This window comes from Carlito syrichta, unplaced genomic scaffold (genome assembly GCF_000164805.1).
Source record: "Carlito syrichta isolate Samal-C Ts95f unplaced genomic scaffold, Tarsius_syrichta-2.0.1 Scaffold314870, whole genome shotgun sequence".
NCBI classification, from domain to species: domain Eukaryota; kingdom Metazoa; phylum Chordata; class Mammalia; order Primates; family Tarsiidae; genus Carlito; species Carlito syrichta.
Genome location: NW_007258966.1, coordinates 144,749 through 163,980, shown reverse-complemented (window position 1 = coordinate 163,980; position 19,232 = coordinate 144,749). Strand labels below are relative to the sequence as shown.

General features: G+C 35.8%; 1 protein-coding gene across 1 annotated transcript in view; it reads left to right on the top strand.

Annotated features, from left to right (window-relative positions):
* COL4A5 (collagen type IV alpha 5 chain) overlaps window positions 1-19,232 on the top strand; it is a gene marked incomplete at its 3' end in the record, with an annotated part of 248,542 nt that overhangs the window by 85,798 nt on the left and 143,512 nt on the right. Inside the window, exon 2 of the mRNA XM_008072191.2 lies at window positions 6,648-6,707. Coding sequence (XP_008070382.1) covers window positions 6,648-6,707 — 60 coding nt within the window. The remainder of the gene's footprint in view (window positions 1-6,647; window positions 6,708-19,232) is intronic.

Sequence of the window (19,232 nt, the reverse complement as noted above, 5' to 3'; positions counted from 1 at the left end):
ACCCCCGCAGTGTCCTGCCACTGCCAATCCCTCCCTTGTGTTATTTTGTTTCACCTCTTCCACATGGCAAAACGATTCCCTTTGAGGACTTTTTTCATCTGGGGAAACAAACAGACAAAAAAAGTCGCTAAGCACAGTGTGGGCAGGTGCACTTATACTCCTCACGAAATGGGCAAACACGTTGAAAGAAAAAAAAATCACTGAAGCCGAACACAGCCTCTCACAACAGTGCTTGTTGGTACAGTGATGCGTACAGGTTCCTAGAACACTTAACTAGAGAAAGGAAGCCTGTACTACTAGGGACCCGCCCTCCAAAAAATAACTCCAGTGTTTGTAGAGGGATCACCCAAGTATTTACAACAAACTAATCTGCAACCAAGCCAACAGAAACTTACATTGGGGAAAGGACATTCTCTTCAATAAATGGTACTGTAAAAATTGGATAGCCATATGCAGAAGAATGAAATTGGACCCCTATTTCTCACCATATGCAAGTCAATTCAAGATGGATTACATATTTAAACATAAGATCCAGGACTATAAAACTACTAGAAGAAAACCTTGGAAAAACTCTCTTGGACTTCGGTCTAGGTGAATAGTTTATGACTAAGACCTCAAGCACAGACAACAGAAACAGATAAGTGGGACTATACTACACTAAAATACTTCTGCACAGCTAAGGAAAAAGTAAAAAATGTGAAGAGACACCCTGTTTAATGGGATAAAATGTTTGCAAACTACTTGTCTAAAAGGGACTAATATTCAGAATACACAAGGAGCTTAAACTACTCAACAGGAAAATAAACAAATAATCCCATTAAAAAGCAGGGCAAAAGATCTGAATAGACATTTCTCAAAAGAAGAGGTACAAATGACCAACAGGTATATGAGAAATGCTCGATATCATTAATCATCAGACAAATGCAAGTCAAAACCACAATGAGATATCATCTTACCCCGTCAGAATGACTATTATTAAAAATCCAACAAATAACAGATGTCGCCAAGGATGTGGAAAAAAGGGGACTCCTATAGACTATTGGGAATGTTAACTTTTACAGCCACAATGGCAATCGGTATTGGAGATTCCTCAAATATTAAAAGTACAATTACAATGCAATCTAGCAATACTGTTACTGGGTATCTATCCAAAGGAAAATAAATCAATACATCAAAGGAATACTTGAACCAAGATATTTATTACAGCAGTTTTCACAATAGCAAAGACATAGAATCAACTAAAGTGTTCATCAGTGAATGAATGGATAAATAAAATATGGTGTATATATATATATATATATATACACAATGGATGGAATACTATTCAGCCATGAAGTCGAATGAAATGCTGTCACTTGTAGCAACATGAATGGAATGGGAGGTTATTATCTTAAGAGAAATTAGCTAGACACAAATAGACAAATATTGCATGTTCTCATATACGTGGGAGCTAAAAAGTTTGATAATATGGAGGTAGAGAGTGGAAAGAAAACAGAATGGAAAAAGTGAGATTGGGAAAGGGAAGATAAAGAGAAGTGAGTTAAAGGCTATAAACATACAGCAAAACAAAACATATAAATTCAATATTTAATAGCAGAGTGGGGTGATTATACTTAACAAAAACATATTGTACTCAAGTGATAAACACCTTAAATACTCTAACTTAATCACTACACATTATATACAGGTAACATAATTTCTCATGTACCACATACATTTACATGAATAACAAAAGTATAGGTTGGCAGTTTTCTTTTTTTTTAGCATATTTTTAAATTTTAAAATTGTGGGGTACAGTTAAGGGCTAGGTATGCAAATATGCATCATTCAGGCACCCTTGTTGATAAGGGGTGTCCCCCGGCAGTTTTCTCTTATCATATTAAATATGGCATTCCACAGTCTTCTGACTTTCATTATTGCCTTTTAGAATTAATCTATAATTTTCACTCCCTTGAAGGCGATTTCTCTTGTCTTTTCTGTTGCTTTTATAGTTTTTTCTTTACTTTTATGTTCTAAAGTTATGCTCTTTTGCACCTAGTTTCAGGTTTTATTTTTCTTCCATTGCATCTGTTGTACTTCTTGAAAATATCCGTATAATTTTTTTTCTTGAGAAATTTTAGTTGTTGTCTCTTAGGTATTGTTTATACCCCATTCCCTCTCTCACTTCTTCTTCTAGAGTTTCAATTACCTGTATGTTATTCTTCCTTATTTTTTCTTCCATTTCTCTGAATCATTATTTCATGTTTTCCATATTTTATCCATATGCCATGTCATATATAATTTCTTCTTATCTTTGCCATGTCTATTAACTTCACCATGTCTCTCTTCAGTGGTAGTCTATTGTGAAGCCTATCCATTGAGTTTTAAACTTCAATTATTATAGCTTTTACTTCTAGAATTTATGTTTACTTCAATTTAGCTATACCACTTTTACAAATGCCAGCTTCTTGTATTATTTCCAAGTTATCAAGCATTTATTTCATAATTATAAAGATAATTATTATAAATGTTGTGCCTAATAATGCCAGTATATGAATTTTTTCCTAAGTAGCTTCTGCTGTCAGATGATTTCTTTGGTTTTTGCTTGAGGTATTTTGTTTTCTTGTATGTTTAATAATTTCTGAATGGGATATTTCATGTTCCTCTCAAAAATTATGTATTGGAATTCTTTGAAGTTTACTATGATGCTATGTTCTTCTACATAGAACTTGTATGAATCTCTGCCCAGCCTGTAGGAGGTTAATGTAATCAGAGTCCACGCTAACCAAATTCTCAGTTTGAGGTCACTAGCCCACTCAGGCAATGACAACTTATATTGCAAATTGATGTGAGGGCCAGGTTGTGGTTAGTTTTTCAAGGATCTTCTTTCCTGTACCTGTTTGTTAAGCACCAAGATATCTTTTCTTCCAGTTCTCTGGGAGTAGAATTGTACTTCTTTAGTGTAAAGAAATTATAAAACAAAAACTGCATATCCTATAAGTTTGGCAAATAAGTAACCCTAATACATGCACAGCTTGTTTTTACTTGCACTTTTAAGTCTAATATCTGGCATTTTCCTTATAATAGTCTGTGATTGAAATTTATTATCTTCTGTATTTATCCTAGCACCATATAGTGAACAATCCATTATTTTCACATCTGACATGCTAACTTTTATCATATAGTGATTGTGTGTGTGTGTGTGTGTGTGTGTGTGTGTGTGTGTGTGTGTCTATTTGGGGCCTTTCTATTTGGGTTCTCTGAACTATTCTTTGAGAAATACTGTATTATTTTAATAATCGTAGTTTTATGATATGTTTTTCTGTGTGAAAACACAAAATTTTCTTTGCCTTTTACATTATTACTTTCTCTTACGGTAAAAATTTAAAATATTACAATAGTTCCATCATTCTCTTGCTTTAACAATCTTTAGTAACTTTAAAGAATTAAATAATTTTTTCCACAATTTTGTAAAGGTGTTTTTTGGGGGCCATATCTCCTACTACACGATTTTTCATATAGATTTAGAAAGCCTTTTAGACTGAAGTACTTAACGTTCATTTTACCTGACTCTGTGCCCCAGCCAATTTTGTATTTCAATCTTAGTTCTTAACATGGTCATTTTTCCTCTATGTATCTTTCTGCCTATCTTTTGAATTTGAAGTCCAGGTATTCACCATTTCTTCAAAGCTTTTATTAATACTCCCAGACTCAAGGGAGCTTTCTTTCTTAACTTTGATAACAGTTATTGACTATTCCACTCATTTTTACTTGGTGAATCCTGCAGAATCATAGACTGTGAAAGCTGTAAACTACCCGAGGAGATAATATTGTCTACATCATTTTGCAAGTGAGGAAACAGTCCTAGAATATGGGAATGACTTGTCCATGGTTTCCTAATGAGTCAAGCATTGAAGTGAATTCGTGACATATTTCTTGTATTTTAGAGTTCTTTCTATTAGCATTGTCTGCTATATCATTATTCAATTGAATTTTAACTTAATTTTCATTTGTTTGTGCCTAGTTTCTTTAAAGGAAAAAAAAAAACTAGATTGGACGTTTCTTAAAGGCAGCACTCATATCTACACATTTTTGTATAAGTCATAGACCTAATATTGTGCTTGTGGTTATTATGCACCTAATCAATATTAATAGGTGTTGGTAAAAACAAGTTGTTCCATTAACCAGATGTCAAATTGGGGCTACTTCCACTGTAATAACTGTATAGCAAGTGGCATCTAGTGGTTGCTGTATGTACTTACAATAGCCTGTTCTGTTTTGTTTTGTTTTAATCCGGGAGTATGAGAGTCAGTCTCACAACCCAGGTGGAATAAATAGAATATAACTTAATTTTTTAAATTGAATTTAAACAAATTTAGTTATAACTCCCAAATTTTTAAGGAATAATATCACTAAAGTATAACTACATAATATAGAAGTATAAAAAGATGAAATTACTATTTTTTAAGAAAAATGTGCAAAATTACTTGTAAAATGACATACAAGAGTATTTAATGTTTTGTTTGTTTATAAATTATATTAGGAGATTCCATTAACTTATTAGTGTTGACAGTATGCATACTCAACTCACTGTAATTCAGAGATTATGACCATTGACATGATCTTTGAACTTATGAATCAGTATCTTTTTGTGAATCAGTATCTTCTAAATTTTGTAAATTCTATAGTTTGCAATCCAAAATTTATGTTTGCACAAAGATATTATTTTTTTAAATTAATTTATGTTTGTGGCATATTGTCATGTAATTTTTTTGGTATATGGGTTCCTTAGAACCCTTCCATTAGATAGCAAGATGTCTTTATAACTCTACCTGCACTAACATAACATAGTGGCTGGCACATAATAGGTGATCGATAAGTATTTGATAAATTAGTTACATATGTTGGAGGGAGCTGTGACTTATTTATAATTTTGCCTAGCAAAATTTCTGACCTCTAATTAGTTCATGTTTGATGAATAAGTCTGAATAAGCCTATTTAATTTGTAATGTAGTTACCATATAATATTAAAATCAGAATGTATAACTTAGTCATCTATGAATAATAATAAATAATGGGTGCTTAATAGACTGTCATTTTTCAGTGTCAGAAGCCATCTTTTACTGGAATAACCTCTTGTAGTATGAGAGATTCCTCCAACATCAAGCCGTTGTTTATTATTATAATAAGGAAAAGAGATTTCAGCATGAGAGAGGCTTCTAGTTGCAACTGAGTTGACTTGGAGTTCTGACTAGAAGAATAAGGTCAAAACTTGAGGCTGCGGTGTCCGGGAGCGGCCACTGCACTCCAGTCTGGGCGACGGAGTGAGACTCCAACTCAAAAAAAAAAAAAAAAAAAAAAATAGAAAGAAAAATGTAATCGTGTAGTGACTAAAGGAAAGTGTGGAATATTGAGCAGGAGGCTAAGGTATTTTTTAAGTCTAAGGCTCTCAAGGTTGAGCATTAATGAACATTATTTTGTATTTATGTCATATAAAGTTTTCCATAAATCGGTTTGTTATCTATTTGATGAAAAGCAGGGCACATTCTTGTACATAAATACTGAGCTATCTACATATATTAAGCTATCTACATATATTAAGGTAATTTTTTTAAAAGCAGTTAGTTCTCTAAGAGTAAAGGATAGTTCTGGATGTCAGAAATCATCTACTACTGTCTTTTTTAAATCCTCTATAGGTTCTTATTTTAAAGGAGGATTTTTTTTGTCTTCAGGATCTCAATCTCTAATATGAGTGAATGGGACTTGTATAGTGGCTAGCTATTTAGAACATGTAGGCCATGGGAGCTGCATTTGTGATAAAGCTTGGAGCTAATAGAGACTGAGCTATTATTAGTGATGAGGAAGCAGGAGCAAAGAAGAAAGGTGGTAAACGATTATGTTATATATTTTATGTTCCATGATTTCTTGTGAATGCAGAGACGCAAGTGACTTCAAGTGTTAGGCATCCTTGGCTAGTTGCCAAGGTCATTGTAATATAGATTGAGAGGTAATTTCTTAAAAGTGATGTTAGGAAGAAAAAAGGAGTCCCTAAGAACTTGGACAAGTGGCAAATCATATTACAGAGATGTTATAATGAATTTCTTTTTCATCTTAACATCTTTTTTTTTTTTTTTTTTTTGAGTTGGACTCTCACTCTGGACTGCAGAGGCCGCTCCTGGTCACCGCAGCCTCGACCTGCTGGGCTCCAGCGATCCTTCCGCCTCAGCCTTCCAAGTAGCTGGTACTACAGGCGCGCGCTACCACCCCGACTAATTTTTGGATTTATTGTAGAGATGAGGTCTCGTCATGTTGCCCAGGCGGATCTCGAACCCTCCGGCTCAGGCAGTCCACTCACCTCAACCTCCCAAAGCACGGGATTACAGGCTGAGCCACCAAGCCCAGTTAACATCTTTTTTGAAAGCTATTTTTCACTTTAAATTATAAAAATTACATTTGCTCATTTTGAAAGGTTAAAACAGAAATGAATATAATAAAGGGTGAAAACTTCTTCAGAGGTGAATGTTATTCACAATTTGGTATATATTATTTTCAGATATTTTTCTGGTATTTATTCTACAAGTTGGGATTGTTGAAATCAGTTCATCTATAAGTCAGAATCTGATTTTCAGGTTCATATTTAATTATTTTCCCTTTTCTCTTCCTTACAGGCTTGCTATGGGTGTTCTCCAGGATCAAAGTGTGACTGTAGTGGTATAAAAGGGGAAAAGGTAAGATCTGAGATTGGCTTTTGAAATCTCTCTCTCTATATATATATAGATTTATATATATATAAATTATATATTTATATAAATTATATATAAAAATAATTTTATCTTCCTCTGGAGTATATTATATATATGTATATATATTAAATTCACGACTTCTATTTCAGCATTTAACTACACAAAATGAATGCTATTATATTGCTTAATTTATAGTGTTCATAAGGATTAGATTATGTCTTAGGGAGAGGCAAACATTTTCTGTAAAAAGTCATATAGTAAACATTTTAGGTCCTGTCACATAGTCTTACCTCCTTTTTCAAACAGACCTGTAAAAGTGACTAAAAAAGCATTCTCTTGGACCATAGAAAATAAGCCTCTGCCTGCATTTGGCCTGAGAGCTAATTTGCCAAACTCTGATCAATGTTGTTGAAGTCACTGACTTAATACACAAAGAAGAGAAAAACACTTAAAAAGGAAACTAAACATTTTTCAAGCTACCAATCTGTGCCGGATACCATGCTAAGCAGTTTCATGAGTTTTATCTAGTCCATGTACGTTGATAATAGATAAATCTATTTTTAATATTACTTTTGCAACAATAGCACCTCCTATTATATAGTTATTATGATTAAAAAGTAAGTATTGGTGAAGAGTAAATAGCATAAGCTTAACCCCTATGAGTCAGTAACTCACATCAAAATTAGAAAATTTTAAAAAGACATTGAATTATAGCCTGAACACTGTTGCAATAGAAAACAGGGTATTGCACTCTAGTCTCCACTCTTTGGGATTCAGTAAATATTTTTGAATGAATGTTGCTAATTATGTATGAAGAAGTTTGGGACAATATTTCATTTAGAGATAAAGAAAGTACATTAACTTGTTAGAGATATGTAAAAGTCTTGGAGCAAAGAAACCTATTTGTTGGTTTTATAATGCTATGTTTCCAAGCCCTATTTGACTATGTAATCCAGTTTTCCCCACACAAAACACTATTAATATTAATTGAATGCTCTTCTACAAAATACTTATTTGAGTAACATTAGTTTGGTAATATTAAGGGTACTTTCTGTAGTGGCAGAAACACCAAGCAGATAATATTAATTTCAGATAATATTGGAATGATGTTTATCAAATTAACTCTTCTTAAGATAAAAATTAAACACTATTGACAAACTATAATAGGTATTTGACAAGCACAAAAAAGTGACCAAAGAAAGAAAGATGAGCAGATTCTGCCCTTGAAAGAAAGGAAGTACACTGGGTATATTTGTACTGATGTGGCTTTTGTTCTGGGTACACCTGTCAGTCTGCACAGCAAAGGATGGCTAAAGTCATGGTGAAAAGTCATGGTCTTACTGGCTTGATAAGTCAGTGGACAAAATTGAAGGTATTAAAATGACTGAAAAGTGAGGGAAGGTATACTGGTATGTGGGGAGACACAGAGGAAAGAGCTCAAGCATTTGCTTGAAGACTACCCAAATTCTTGGTTAAATCCTGAGCTGTATATGTACAGGGAAAGAGTCATATAACCCAGCAAAAAGGAATAGCAGGAAGGTTGCAATAACTGAGGATAAATTTAACTACTGTGTATTGAAGGGAAAACTGAGTTTTAAGCTGGTGTTAGGCTGAGTTAACTACTGCATTTCTTAAAATAAAAGTTTAATTCATACTCTTCAGAGGAAGATAAAATAATTCAGAATTTCTACGTATTACATACAATGTCCAGTATGCAATTAAAACTTACCATGTAAAAGTGATCCATAGTCATGAAAAAGACCAATCAATGAAAACCAACTCTGATATGACACAGATATTAGAATATATAGATGATGATTTAAATTATTTAAGAAAAATATATTTGTTGGTTTAAAGGAAAATCTACTCATAATGTGTGAACAGATTAAAAAATCACAAGAGCACTGGAAACTATATTTTTAAAAAAGGAAAATTTAGATTTGAAAAGTAAAATATGAGAAAAAAAATTCACCAGATGACATAAACAGCAGAATGGAGACAACAGAAGAAATGGTCAGTGATATTAAAGATAAATCAGAAGAAATAATCTAATCTGAAGAGCACAGAGGAAAACATAAATAGGGCCTCAGTGGCCTGTGTAACAGTATCAAATGGTTTAGTACAAATGTAAATGGAGTTCCATAAGAGCAAGTGAGAATGAACAGGGAAGCAAAAAGAAAAATGCTTAATGGAGCAGTAATAATGGCAAAAATCTTACCACACTTGGTGAAAAATATAAATTTACAGATATAAGAAGCTCAGCAAATTTCAAGCAAGATAAAAACAAAGAAAACTACACCTAAGTTCATCATAAACTACTAAGAAAACAGAGGTTAAAAGAAATTCTTGAAAGAAGCTAGAGAAAAATTCATATTGTATGCAGTGGAACAATGATATGAATGATGAGAGACTTCTCATTAGAAAGATTGAATAATGTACAGCAATGTATAAACATCATTAAGGAGTTGAAAACATCTACAAGCACAATTATTATATACAGTGAAAATATATTTTAAAAATAATGGCAAATTTAATAATGTTCTGATAATTAAAAATAATGCTTCACCATGCCTGCACTTTAAAAGAAATACAAATAAATTTATTCAGGCTAAAAAGAAGTGTCACTAGATGGAAGTATAGATTTATAGAAAGGAAAGAAAAGCACTAGAAATGGTGTACATGTGAGTAAATATAAAAATACCTTATCTTTTTTCCTCCCTTAATTTATTTAACACATAGGACTGTTCAAATTATAACAACAGAGCTTCAAAATATGTGAAGATGAAACTGATAAAATTAAAGATAGAAATAGACAAATTCATAATCATAGTTGTATATTCTGACACTCCTTTATCAGTCATTGATAGTCTTAGAAAAAAAATCAGTAAATGAATAGATGATTTGAATTTCACTATTAACAACCTAGACGTTATTGACATATAAAGAACTCTATATTCAATGACTAGAGAACCTAATTTTTTCAAGGGCACATAAAATTTTCACCAAAAAAGGCTATATGATGGGCCACAAAATGAAACTCTCTAAAGACCAAAAGATTGAAAATATCAGTGTAAATTCTCTGACCACAATGGAATGCATAAGAAATTACTAACAATAAGATTTGTAGAGATTTTTGGCAAGATGGCAACTGAATGGGTCAGACTGTGAGAGTCTCTCCGAAAGCAAGTGTCCATAAAGATTTTCTGCATGAATGGGTGTGGGCCAGTGGGTGACTGAAGGTCCATCTGAGGGGAGACTCGGGTTCATGTACCCAGGGATCTCTTTCAGAGGTGACTGCAATCCGTCATCCCCTGAGATTGGGGCCCACAGTGCACAGGATCATCTGATGTTCTTGGAACTCTCCTGAGAAAAGGTAGTGGAAGGCAGCTGATCCTCACCACATGGCACCCAGCCCACACCATTCCCTGTGAAAGCAGAGTGGCAGGAGCCCCACGATCTGTGGAGAAAGCAGGTCATGGAGTGCTGTAAGGGAGCCCCACCACCAGTGAGGAAATGCCGACCAGCACCATTTTCTCTGTCCCAGTACCAGGCAGAGACCTGCATTGCCCCACCCAGCTCCACCCAGCCTCCAACATGGGACCTAGAGGTTATCTCCTCATCAAACTCTGAGAGACAGATGCCCCTCCCTCATGATGGAATAGGCACAGACATGTCAGATCTGAGTGGGAGACTTGACAGTAGCAATAGTGAGTAGGGTGAGTCTGGATCTGATCCATCCTCCTCCCACAATAGTCTGTGGGGCATCTATCCCACACTGAGAGCAATCCTATCAGCCCACACTGAGAGCAGAGGGGAGGGGCTGGAGACTAGAGCTGAAAGGAAGTTAAAGTTACAGAAACGACCTCAGAGCAAGTTTTTGTTTGTTTGTTTTGCTTGGTTTTTTTTTTTTTTTTTTTTAGTTATTTTTCCTCTTCTCTCTTTCTATTTTGACTATGTTTTTATACTTGCTTTGCTTCTGTTTTGTTTTTAGACTGCCTGTTTGTGTACAGGTGTTTTTGAGGGAGAGTACAACAATGGGGGGTGTTGGTTTGTGTGTTTGTATGTTTTAAAAAATTTTTTCTCTTTGTTTCTCTGTTCATTTGTTAGTTGGTACACCTGTCTGTTCTCCCTCTTCCTCTTCTCTTTCTTCACCTCCCTCTCATCTTCCTCCTTCCTTTTTCCATTCTTTTCCTTTTTCTTGCCTCATTTTTCTTTCAGGGGGCAAACATATACTCCCACTGCATGGACAGATTGTAAGGTGGTGAGAAGTGGGTTCCAGGGGGCCCACAAACCTGTCCGTGGATACTAGGATCTGCAGATAGTTTCTGAATTACAGTTCACCTTCAATTATATCTCAAAACTGCAAAAAGTACAGCCCCAACACCCAGTGCAGCTTCAGAATTGAACAAAGCCAGATTAACTACATAAGAAAGAATAGAAGATTGAGCAAACAGAAGTAAAAGCTACACCTTCATCCCTAAACAACAGAATTAAAGAAGAGGTTAAAAAAAAAAAAGAGGGAGTAGGGAGGAAAATCTATACAAATTAAGAAAACCAAAGGAAGAATATGGGTCTCACACAGACTCCTGGGAGTTCAACCACTGAGAATACTGACAATGAAGAGTCCCAGAATGACTACTCTCAAACCACAAACCCAGATATCAAGAAATTAATAGAGAGAATAAATAGAAATGAGGACAGACAAGAGTTGATAACTGAGATAACAGCAATAAAGAATACAGTGACTGAAATAAATAGCAAACTGATAAGCATGAAAAGAAGAATTAACTAAGCAGAAGAAAGAATCTCAGAGCTTGAGAACCAGAATATGGAACTAGCCCAAACTGTTAAAAACATAGAGGAGAAGCTTAAAAAGACAGAACAAAACCACCAAGAGAAGAGCAATTATTTCAAGAGGCCAAACCTAAGATTAATTGGAATCTCTGAGGCAGATAGACAGAGACCACCCTGGGACAAACATTCCATGAAATTATCCAAGAAAACTTCCCTCATCTCATCAGTGACATGACCTTTCAAACCCAAGAGACTCAGAGAACCCCTGCAAGACAGCAAATAAGAAGATCAACACCTAGACACATAGTAATTTGCCTACCCAGAGTAGATATAAAATAAAAAATCCTAAAGGGTGCAAGAGAGAAAGGTCAGACTACCTACCATGGAAGACCAATTAGAATAGCATCAGACTTATCTACAGACACACTTCAGAATAGGAGAGCTTGGAGCCCAATCTTTAAAATTCTCAAAGATAAACAATTTCAGCCAAGAATTACCTACCCAGTAAGCTATGTTTCATCAGTGATGGAGAATTAAAATTCTTCCCAGACATTCAATCCCTAAGAATTTATGCTGCCTCCAGACCAGCTCTGCAAGAAACACTTAAGAAAGTATTAAACACAGAAGAAAGGGAAAAAAGAATGACAACACTCTTTCCAAGAATTCAGAAAAAAAGATTGAAAACACACATGAATCGGCCCAAAAAATCAAAAGAAAGACAACAAACAAACAGCAGCAACAACAACAAACTCTACTGGAACCTTATGACAGTGATAAACTCTCACATCTCATTCATTAACCTGAATGTGAATGGACTAAATGCACCACTGAAAAGACATAGAATGGCAAAATGGATAACATATTATGAGGCAACAATTTATTGTGTCCAAGAGACTCATCTCATTAGAAAGGATACTCACAGACTCAAAGAGAATATGAAACAAAATTTCAGGCAAATGGAACACAAAAGAAAACAGGGGTCATGATCTTAATATCAGATAAAATAGCCATTAAGCTCTGAAAAATTAGAAAAGATATGAAAGGTCACTAAATAATGATAAAAGTTTCAATCCATCAACAAGAACTATCCATCCTAAACATATATGCTCTCAACATAGGAGCACCAACTTTCATAAAGCAACTTCTAGGTAAAAAAAGATACTGACTCTAACACTATCATAGCTAGGGACTTAAATCGTCCATTCACAGTCCTAGACAGATCATCAAGACGAAAAATCAAAAAGGAGATCCGGAACCTCAATGTGACACTTGACCAAATGGACTTAATTGATACCTATGGAACACTCCACCCAATGACCATGGAATATACATTCTACTCATCACCACCTGGAATGTACTCTAAGATCAACCACATCCTCATCTATAAATCAAGCATAAACAGACTCCATACAATTGAAATACTGCCATGCACCTTCTCAGACCATAGTGGAATTAAAATAAATGTCAACACCAAAAAAGTTCCTCCAAACCGACAAAGACATGGACACTAAATAGCATGATACAAAACAACTCCTGGGTCAACGTGGAAATCAAAACAGACATTAAAAGATACCTGGGAGCAAATGAAAATGAAGAAACATCTTCTCAAAATCTCTGGGATGTCATGAAAAGAGTACTAAGAGGGGAATTAATATCTCTATGAACACACATGAAGAAAATGGAAAGATCACAAGTTAACAGCCTAACAAATCACCTAAGGAACCTGGAAAAATAAGATCACCAAAACTCTAACTTCAGCAGAAGACTACAGAGCACCAAAATAAGAGCCCAGATTTGGGACACAGAAGACAAAAATATAATACAAATAATCAACAAAATAAAAAACTGATTATTTGAAAGGATAAACAAGATTGATGGACCCCTAGCTAGACTGACCAAGAAAAAGAGAGACAAAGTCCAAATAAACACAGTCAGAAATGCAAAAGATCAAGTCAAAACTGACCCTGAAGAAATACAAGAGATCACCAGAGAGTACTATGTACACTTGTTTGGAAACAAACTCGAAAACCTAAGGGAAGTGGAGGACTTTCTGATATCACACAACCTCCCCAGGTTGAAACAAGAAGAAATCACGACCCTAAATAAACCAATAACAATCTAGGAAATTGACCATGTTATAAGAAAACAACCTACCAAAAAAGCCCTGGACCAAATGACTTTCCAGAAGAATTCTGCAAACATACAAGAAGGAACTGACACCAATCCTATTGAATGTATTCCAGGCAATTGAGAAAGATGGAACTCTCCCCAAATCCATTTACAAAGCTAACATCGCATTGATACCCAAACCAGGTAAAGATCCAACAAAGAAAGATAACTACAGGCCAATATCCTTAATGAACATAGATAATAAAATTCTCAACAAGATCCTAGCAAACCGGATCCAACAACACATCTCAAAAAACATCCCCCACAACCAAGTAGGCTTCATTCCCGGAATGCAGGGCTGGTTCAACATTCTCAAGACCATTAATATAATTAAATACATCACAGATGTAAAACAAAAACCACATGATTATATCCTTAGATGCGGAAAAAGCTTTTGATAAAATCCAACACCCCTTCTTAATAAAAACCCTTGAACATCTAGGCATAGATGGAATATACCTCAAAATAGTAAGAGCCATCTATGAGAAACCCACAGCCAGCATACTGCTAAACAGACAGAAATTGGAACCATTTCCCCTGACAACTGGAACAAGACAAGGATGCCCACTCTCACCCCTCCTTTTCAACATAGTTTTGGAAGTCCTAGCTAGAGCAATCAGACAAGAGAAGGAGATAAGATGTATCCAAGTAAAAAAAGAGGAAGTCAAGTTATCCCTCTTTGCAGACAACGTGATTCTATGTCTCAAAAACCCAAGAAAATCTGTCAAAAACCTCCTTGCACTGATAAAGGACTTTGGCAAAGTCTCAGGGTATAAAATAAATGTAAAAAAGACAGATGCATTTCTACACACTAACAATAAACAAAATGAAACCCAAATAAAAAGCATAATCCCATTCACAACAGTCACAAAAAAGTGAAATACCTTGGCATCTTCCTAACCAGAGACGTGAAAGACCTTTACAATGAAAACTACAAAACATTGCTCAAAGAAATCAAAGATGACACAATCAAATGGAAAAATATGCTCATGCATGGGAAGAATCAACATTTTTAAGATATCCATTCTATCCAAGGCAATCTGCAGGTTTAACGCAAAACCCATTAAATTACCAGTAGCATTTTTCTCAGACCTGGAAACAATACAGGAATTCATATGAAAACATAAATGACCATGTGTAGCCAAAACAATCCTTAGCAAACAAAAACAAAAAACAAAAAACAAAAACAAAACCCCAAAAAACAAAGCAGGAGGTATCACACTCCCAGACTTTAAACTTTATTATAAGACTACAATAATCAAAACAGCTTGGTATTGGTACAAGAACAGGCATATAGACCAATGGAACAGGATAGAGATTCCAGAAGCAAAACTTCAATTTCTCAACAAATTCATCTTTGACCAAGGCTCCACCACTAACCATTGGGGAGAGAAGAACCTATTCAGTAAATGATGCTGGGAAAACTGGCTGAACACATGCAGAATATTAAAACAAGACCCCTACCTATCACCGTACACAAAAAACAAATCTAAATGGATCAAATACATAAACGTAAAACCTCAAGCTATAAGAACCTTAGAAAATGCAGGAGAAAACCTTATGGAAATTGGAATTGACAACCAATTCCTGATCAAAACCTCAAATGCCCATGCCATAAGAAGTAAGATTGTCAAGTGGGCCCTCATCAAACTGAAATGCTTCTGCAAAACAAAAGAAACCACCTAGAGAGCAGAGAGACAGTCTACAGACTGGGAAAAAATATTTGCCAACTGTGTATCTGACAAAACCCTAACATCTAGGATCTACAAGGAACTCAAACATGCAAAAATAAAAAAGCAAACAGCCCCATTACAAATTGGGCAAAAGATATGAATAGACACTTCTCAAAAGAAGACATACGAGCAGCCAACAGATACATGAGAAAATGCTCAGCCTCACTAGTCATCAAAGAAATGCAAATTAAAACCACAGTGAGATACCATCTAGCTCCAGTCAGGATGGCCATCATCAATAACTCAAAAAACAACAGATGCTAGAGAGGATGTGGGGAAATGGGAACACTTCTATGCTGTTGGTTGGAGTGTAAGCTAGTACAGCCTCTGTGGAAAACAGTTTGGTGATTTCTAAAAGATCTAAAAATCAACCTTCCATACAACTCCACAATCTCCCTTCTGGGAATATACCCAGAGGAACTCAGATTACTCTGTTACCAAGATACCTGCACATGCATGTTTATTGCAACATTGTTCACAATAGCAAAAACATGGAACCAACCATGCTACCCACCGAAAAATAACTGGATTAAAAAATAATATGGTAAATATACACAATGAAATATTACACAGTCATAAACAAGGACAAAATTATGAACTTCACAACAACTTGGATGAACTTAGGTTCTATAATACTGAATGTTCTATCACAGAAACAAAGAACTGAATATCACATGTTCTCACTCATAATTGGACCTTAACAATTATTGTTACACTATAAGAAAGGGATTGGCAGTAATGGGAAACTGCTGGGATCACACCTCATCAACAAGAATACCTGCATAATGAACATTTGTATACCTATCCCTGAATTGTACCCCACATCTGTAAAATTAAAATTTTTAAAAAAGATTTGTAGGAAATCCCCAACTATTAGGAAATTATAAAGCACCATTCTAAATAACTCATAGACCAAGGAAGAAATCAAGGAAAATTACAAAATATTTTTAGTTATATATAGTTCTAAAAGCAATATACAGAAAATTGTGAGACGGAGTTAAAGCAGAGTTTAGGTGGGGAATAGCTTTAAATGCCTATGTTAGAAAAGATTAAAAACTAGTGACCTGAGTTTCCCACTTAAGATGCTAGAATAAGACAGATAATTTTAAATTAAGAGAAAGGAGAAAGTAATAAAGATAAAAGTAGAAATATGCGGGCTAGAAAACAAACAATAGAAAAATACACATCCAAAACTTAGTTGATAACATGACAGATAAGAACACAAAAAACACAAATTGCTCACATGAAGAGTGATCCTACAGACATTAAAAGATAGATAAGGGGAAGAAGGATCCAAGATGGCCACCTTGGAGCATCAGACCAGCACCACTCTCACCGAGCAAGGCATAGAGTAAGGATCAAGATGCTGATAGATGGGAGCACCTTGAACACTTTTGAATGAGTGAAGCACCTTGTACCCATTAGAGATCTCTTTGAACACATAGAGACCAGAAAATCATGGTAGACATGGGAATTCAGATGCCCCATACCCCACTGCATGCCAGGGTTGACAGGAACCGAAATCCTACCCTGTGAATGAGAGTGGGTGAATGTACCAAAGATGCTTTAGGTCCAGCCACATGCACCCAGCCATGCACTAGTCATTGGTCCCACACAGGAGGAGTCTTGGTCAGGTCACAGCAGTGGGCAACCAGACAGCAAACAGAATGGGGAAAAAAATAAACTTACGCTGGATCAGCAGCCATAAGCCCAGCTTCCACTAGTTGAGCCATGTGGCTGGCATCCTAGGCAGGGATATCTCACCTGCAGAGTGAAACTCATTGGTGCCCAGTTCATCTTCCCAGCCAGATCAGGAACGATTACCTCTAAACCCTGTGTGCCTACAGGGCAGATGCCTCCTGCTCCATGGCGGGAAAATTGTTCTTCTTCAAGAGTAGAATGTGAACTTGAACAGGGAGGGAGTGACACAAAAACACTCAACGACTTTCTCATTGAGAAGGCTTCCGGGCTAAAAAATGCAGTCATCAGACAGGGGGACATCCCTCCACCCACTCTCTGCAGAGTGCTAGCAATAGGGGCTGTTAAAGTTGAGAAACCTGCCACAGTGTGAAACAAGGAGCAAAAGTGAATTTCCCCCCCCCCACTGAGTGACCTGCATTGAATCACAGAAAAAGCCCTAGAACAGAGGATCAGTGACTGGCTTCAGAGAAAAAAAAGAAATTACAGAGAGGGAAGACTGGCCTGTCACAAATGAGGGGAAAAAAATCAATGAAAAAATATAGACAACCCTCAGAGTACTAAAGAGGCAGCACCCCAAAAAACAACATCCCCAAGTGGCCTACCCCAGATGACAGTCACAGAAATCAGAGATGAGATGACTAAAATGAATACAGCAGAATTCATTGAAGTCATTTGGGAAGTAAATGTGGACTTGGTCAGTTTCAGAACAGCCTATTCGGAAATAATGGATAATGAAAAACTCCATCCTGGAAATCAAACACAAAATAACAAGCACAGTGAACAGGATCAACCAAGCAGAGGAAATAATCTTAGAACTTGAAGACCAAAATATGGAATGAACATAGCCTGTCAAGAGCACAGAAAAAAACTCTCAAAAGGAAGAAGCAAAGCCTCTGAGATATGTGGGACTATGTCAAGAAGCCAAATCTATGCCTGATTGGTATCCCTGAACCAGAGAAGGAAACTGAGAACACTATTAAACAAACATTCCATGAAGTCATTCAAGAAAGCTTTCCATATCTCACTAGAGAGGTGACACGTTCAAGCACAAGAGATTCAGAGAATCTCCACAAGGTATCACATGAGAAGACCAACCCCAAGACACATAGTAATCTACCTCCACAAAGTAAGCATGAAAGAAAAAATCCTAAAAGTAGCAAGAGAGTAAGATCAGACTACCTATGGGGAAGACCCATCAGAATCACTCCAGAATTATCTGCAGAAATTCTACAAGTCAGAAGGGACTGGAGTCCAATCTTTAACATTCTTAAAAATAAACAATTTCAGTCAAGCATTTTCTACCCTGCCAAGCTAAGCTTCATCAGTGATGGAGAATTAAATCCTTCCCAGACATTCAATCCCTAAGAGAATATGCCACCTCCAGACCAGCCCTTCAGGAGATGCTTAAGAAGGTGTTAAACACAGAAAAAACAACAAACAAACAAAAATGGTCACAACCCATCACAAAAGTATATGGAAGCACAGAGTCAACAGAGCATACAGAGCATTTAAAAAATGAAAATATAAACATATAAAAATTCTAAAGTAAAAATAAAACAAAGCAACCCCCTAAGAACCCGATAACAGGAATAAACTCTCACATTTCATTAATCTGCCTGAATGTTAATGGACTAAATGTTCCACTGGAGGAGCATAGAGTGGCAAACTGGATGAAAAAGCATGATTAAACAGTCTGGTGCCTCTAGGAAACTCATCTCACTGCAAAGGACACCTACAAGTTCACAGAGGGCTGGAAATGGTCTTTCAGTCAAATGGAAAACAGAAGAGGGCAAAAGTAGCTATTCTGAAGTCAGACAAGGCAAACTTCAAACCATCAAAAGTTAAAAAGGACATGGAAGGAAGGACACTCATAATAAAAGGCTCAATCCAGCAGCAAGAAATATCCATTGTAAGCATATATGCACCCAGCAGAGGAGCACCAGGTGTTATAAAGCAACTACTAAGTAAACTAAGAGAGGATAGTGACTCTCACACAATTGTAGTTGGAGATGTAAATACACTGCTAACAACTCTAACTAGATCATTGAGGCAAAAAAAACAACAAGGAGATTTAGAACCTTAGCTCAACACTCTATCAAATGGATTGAATAGA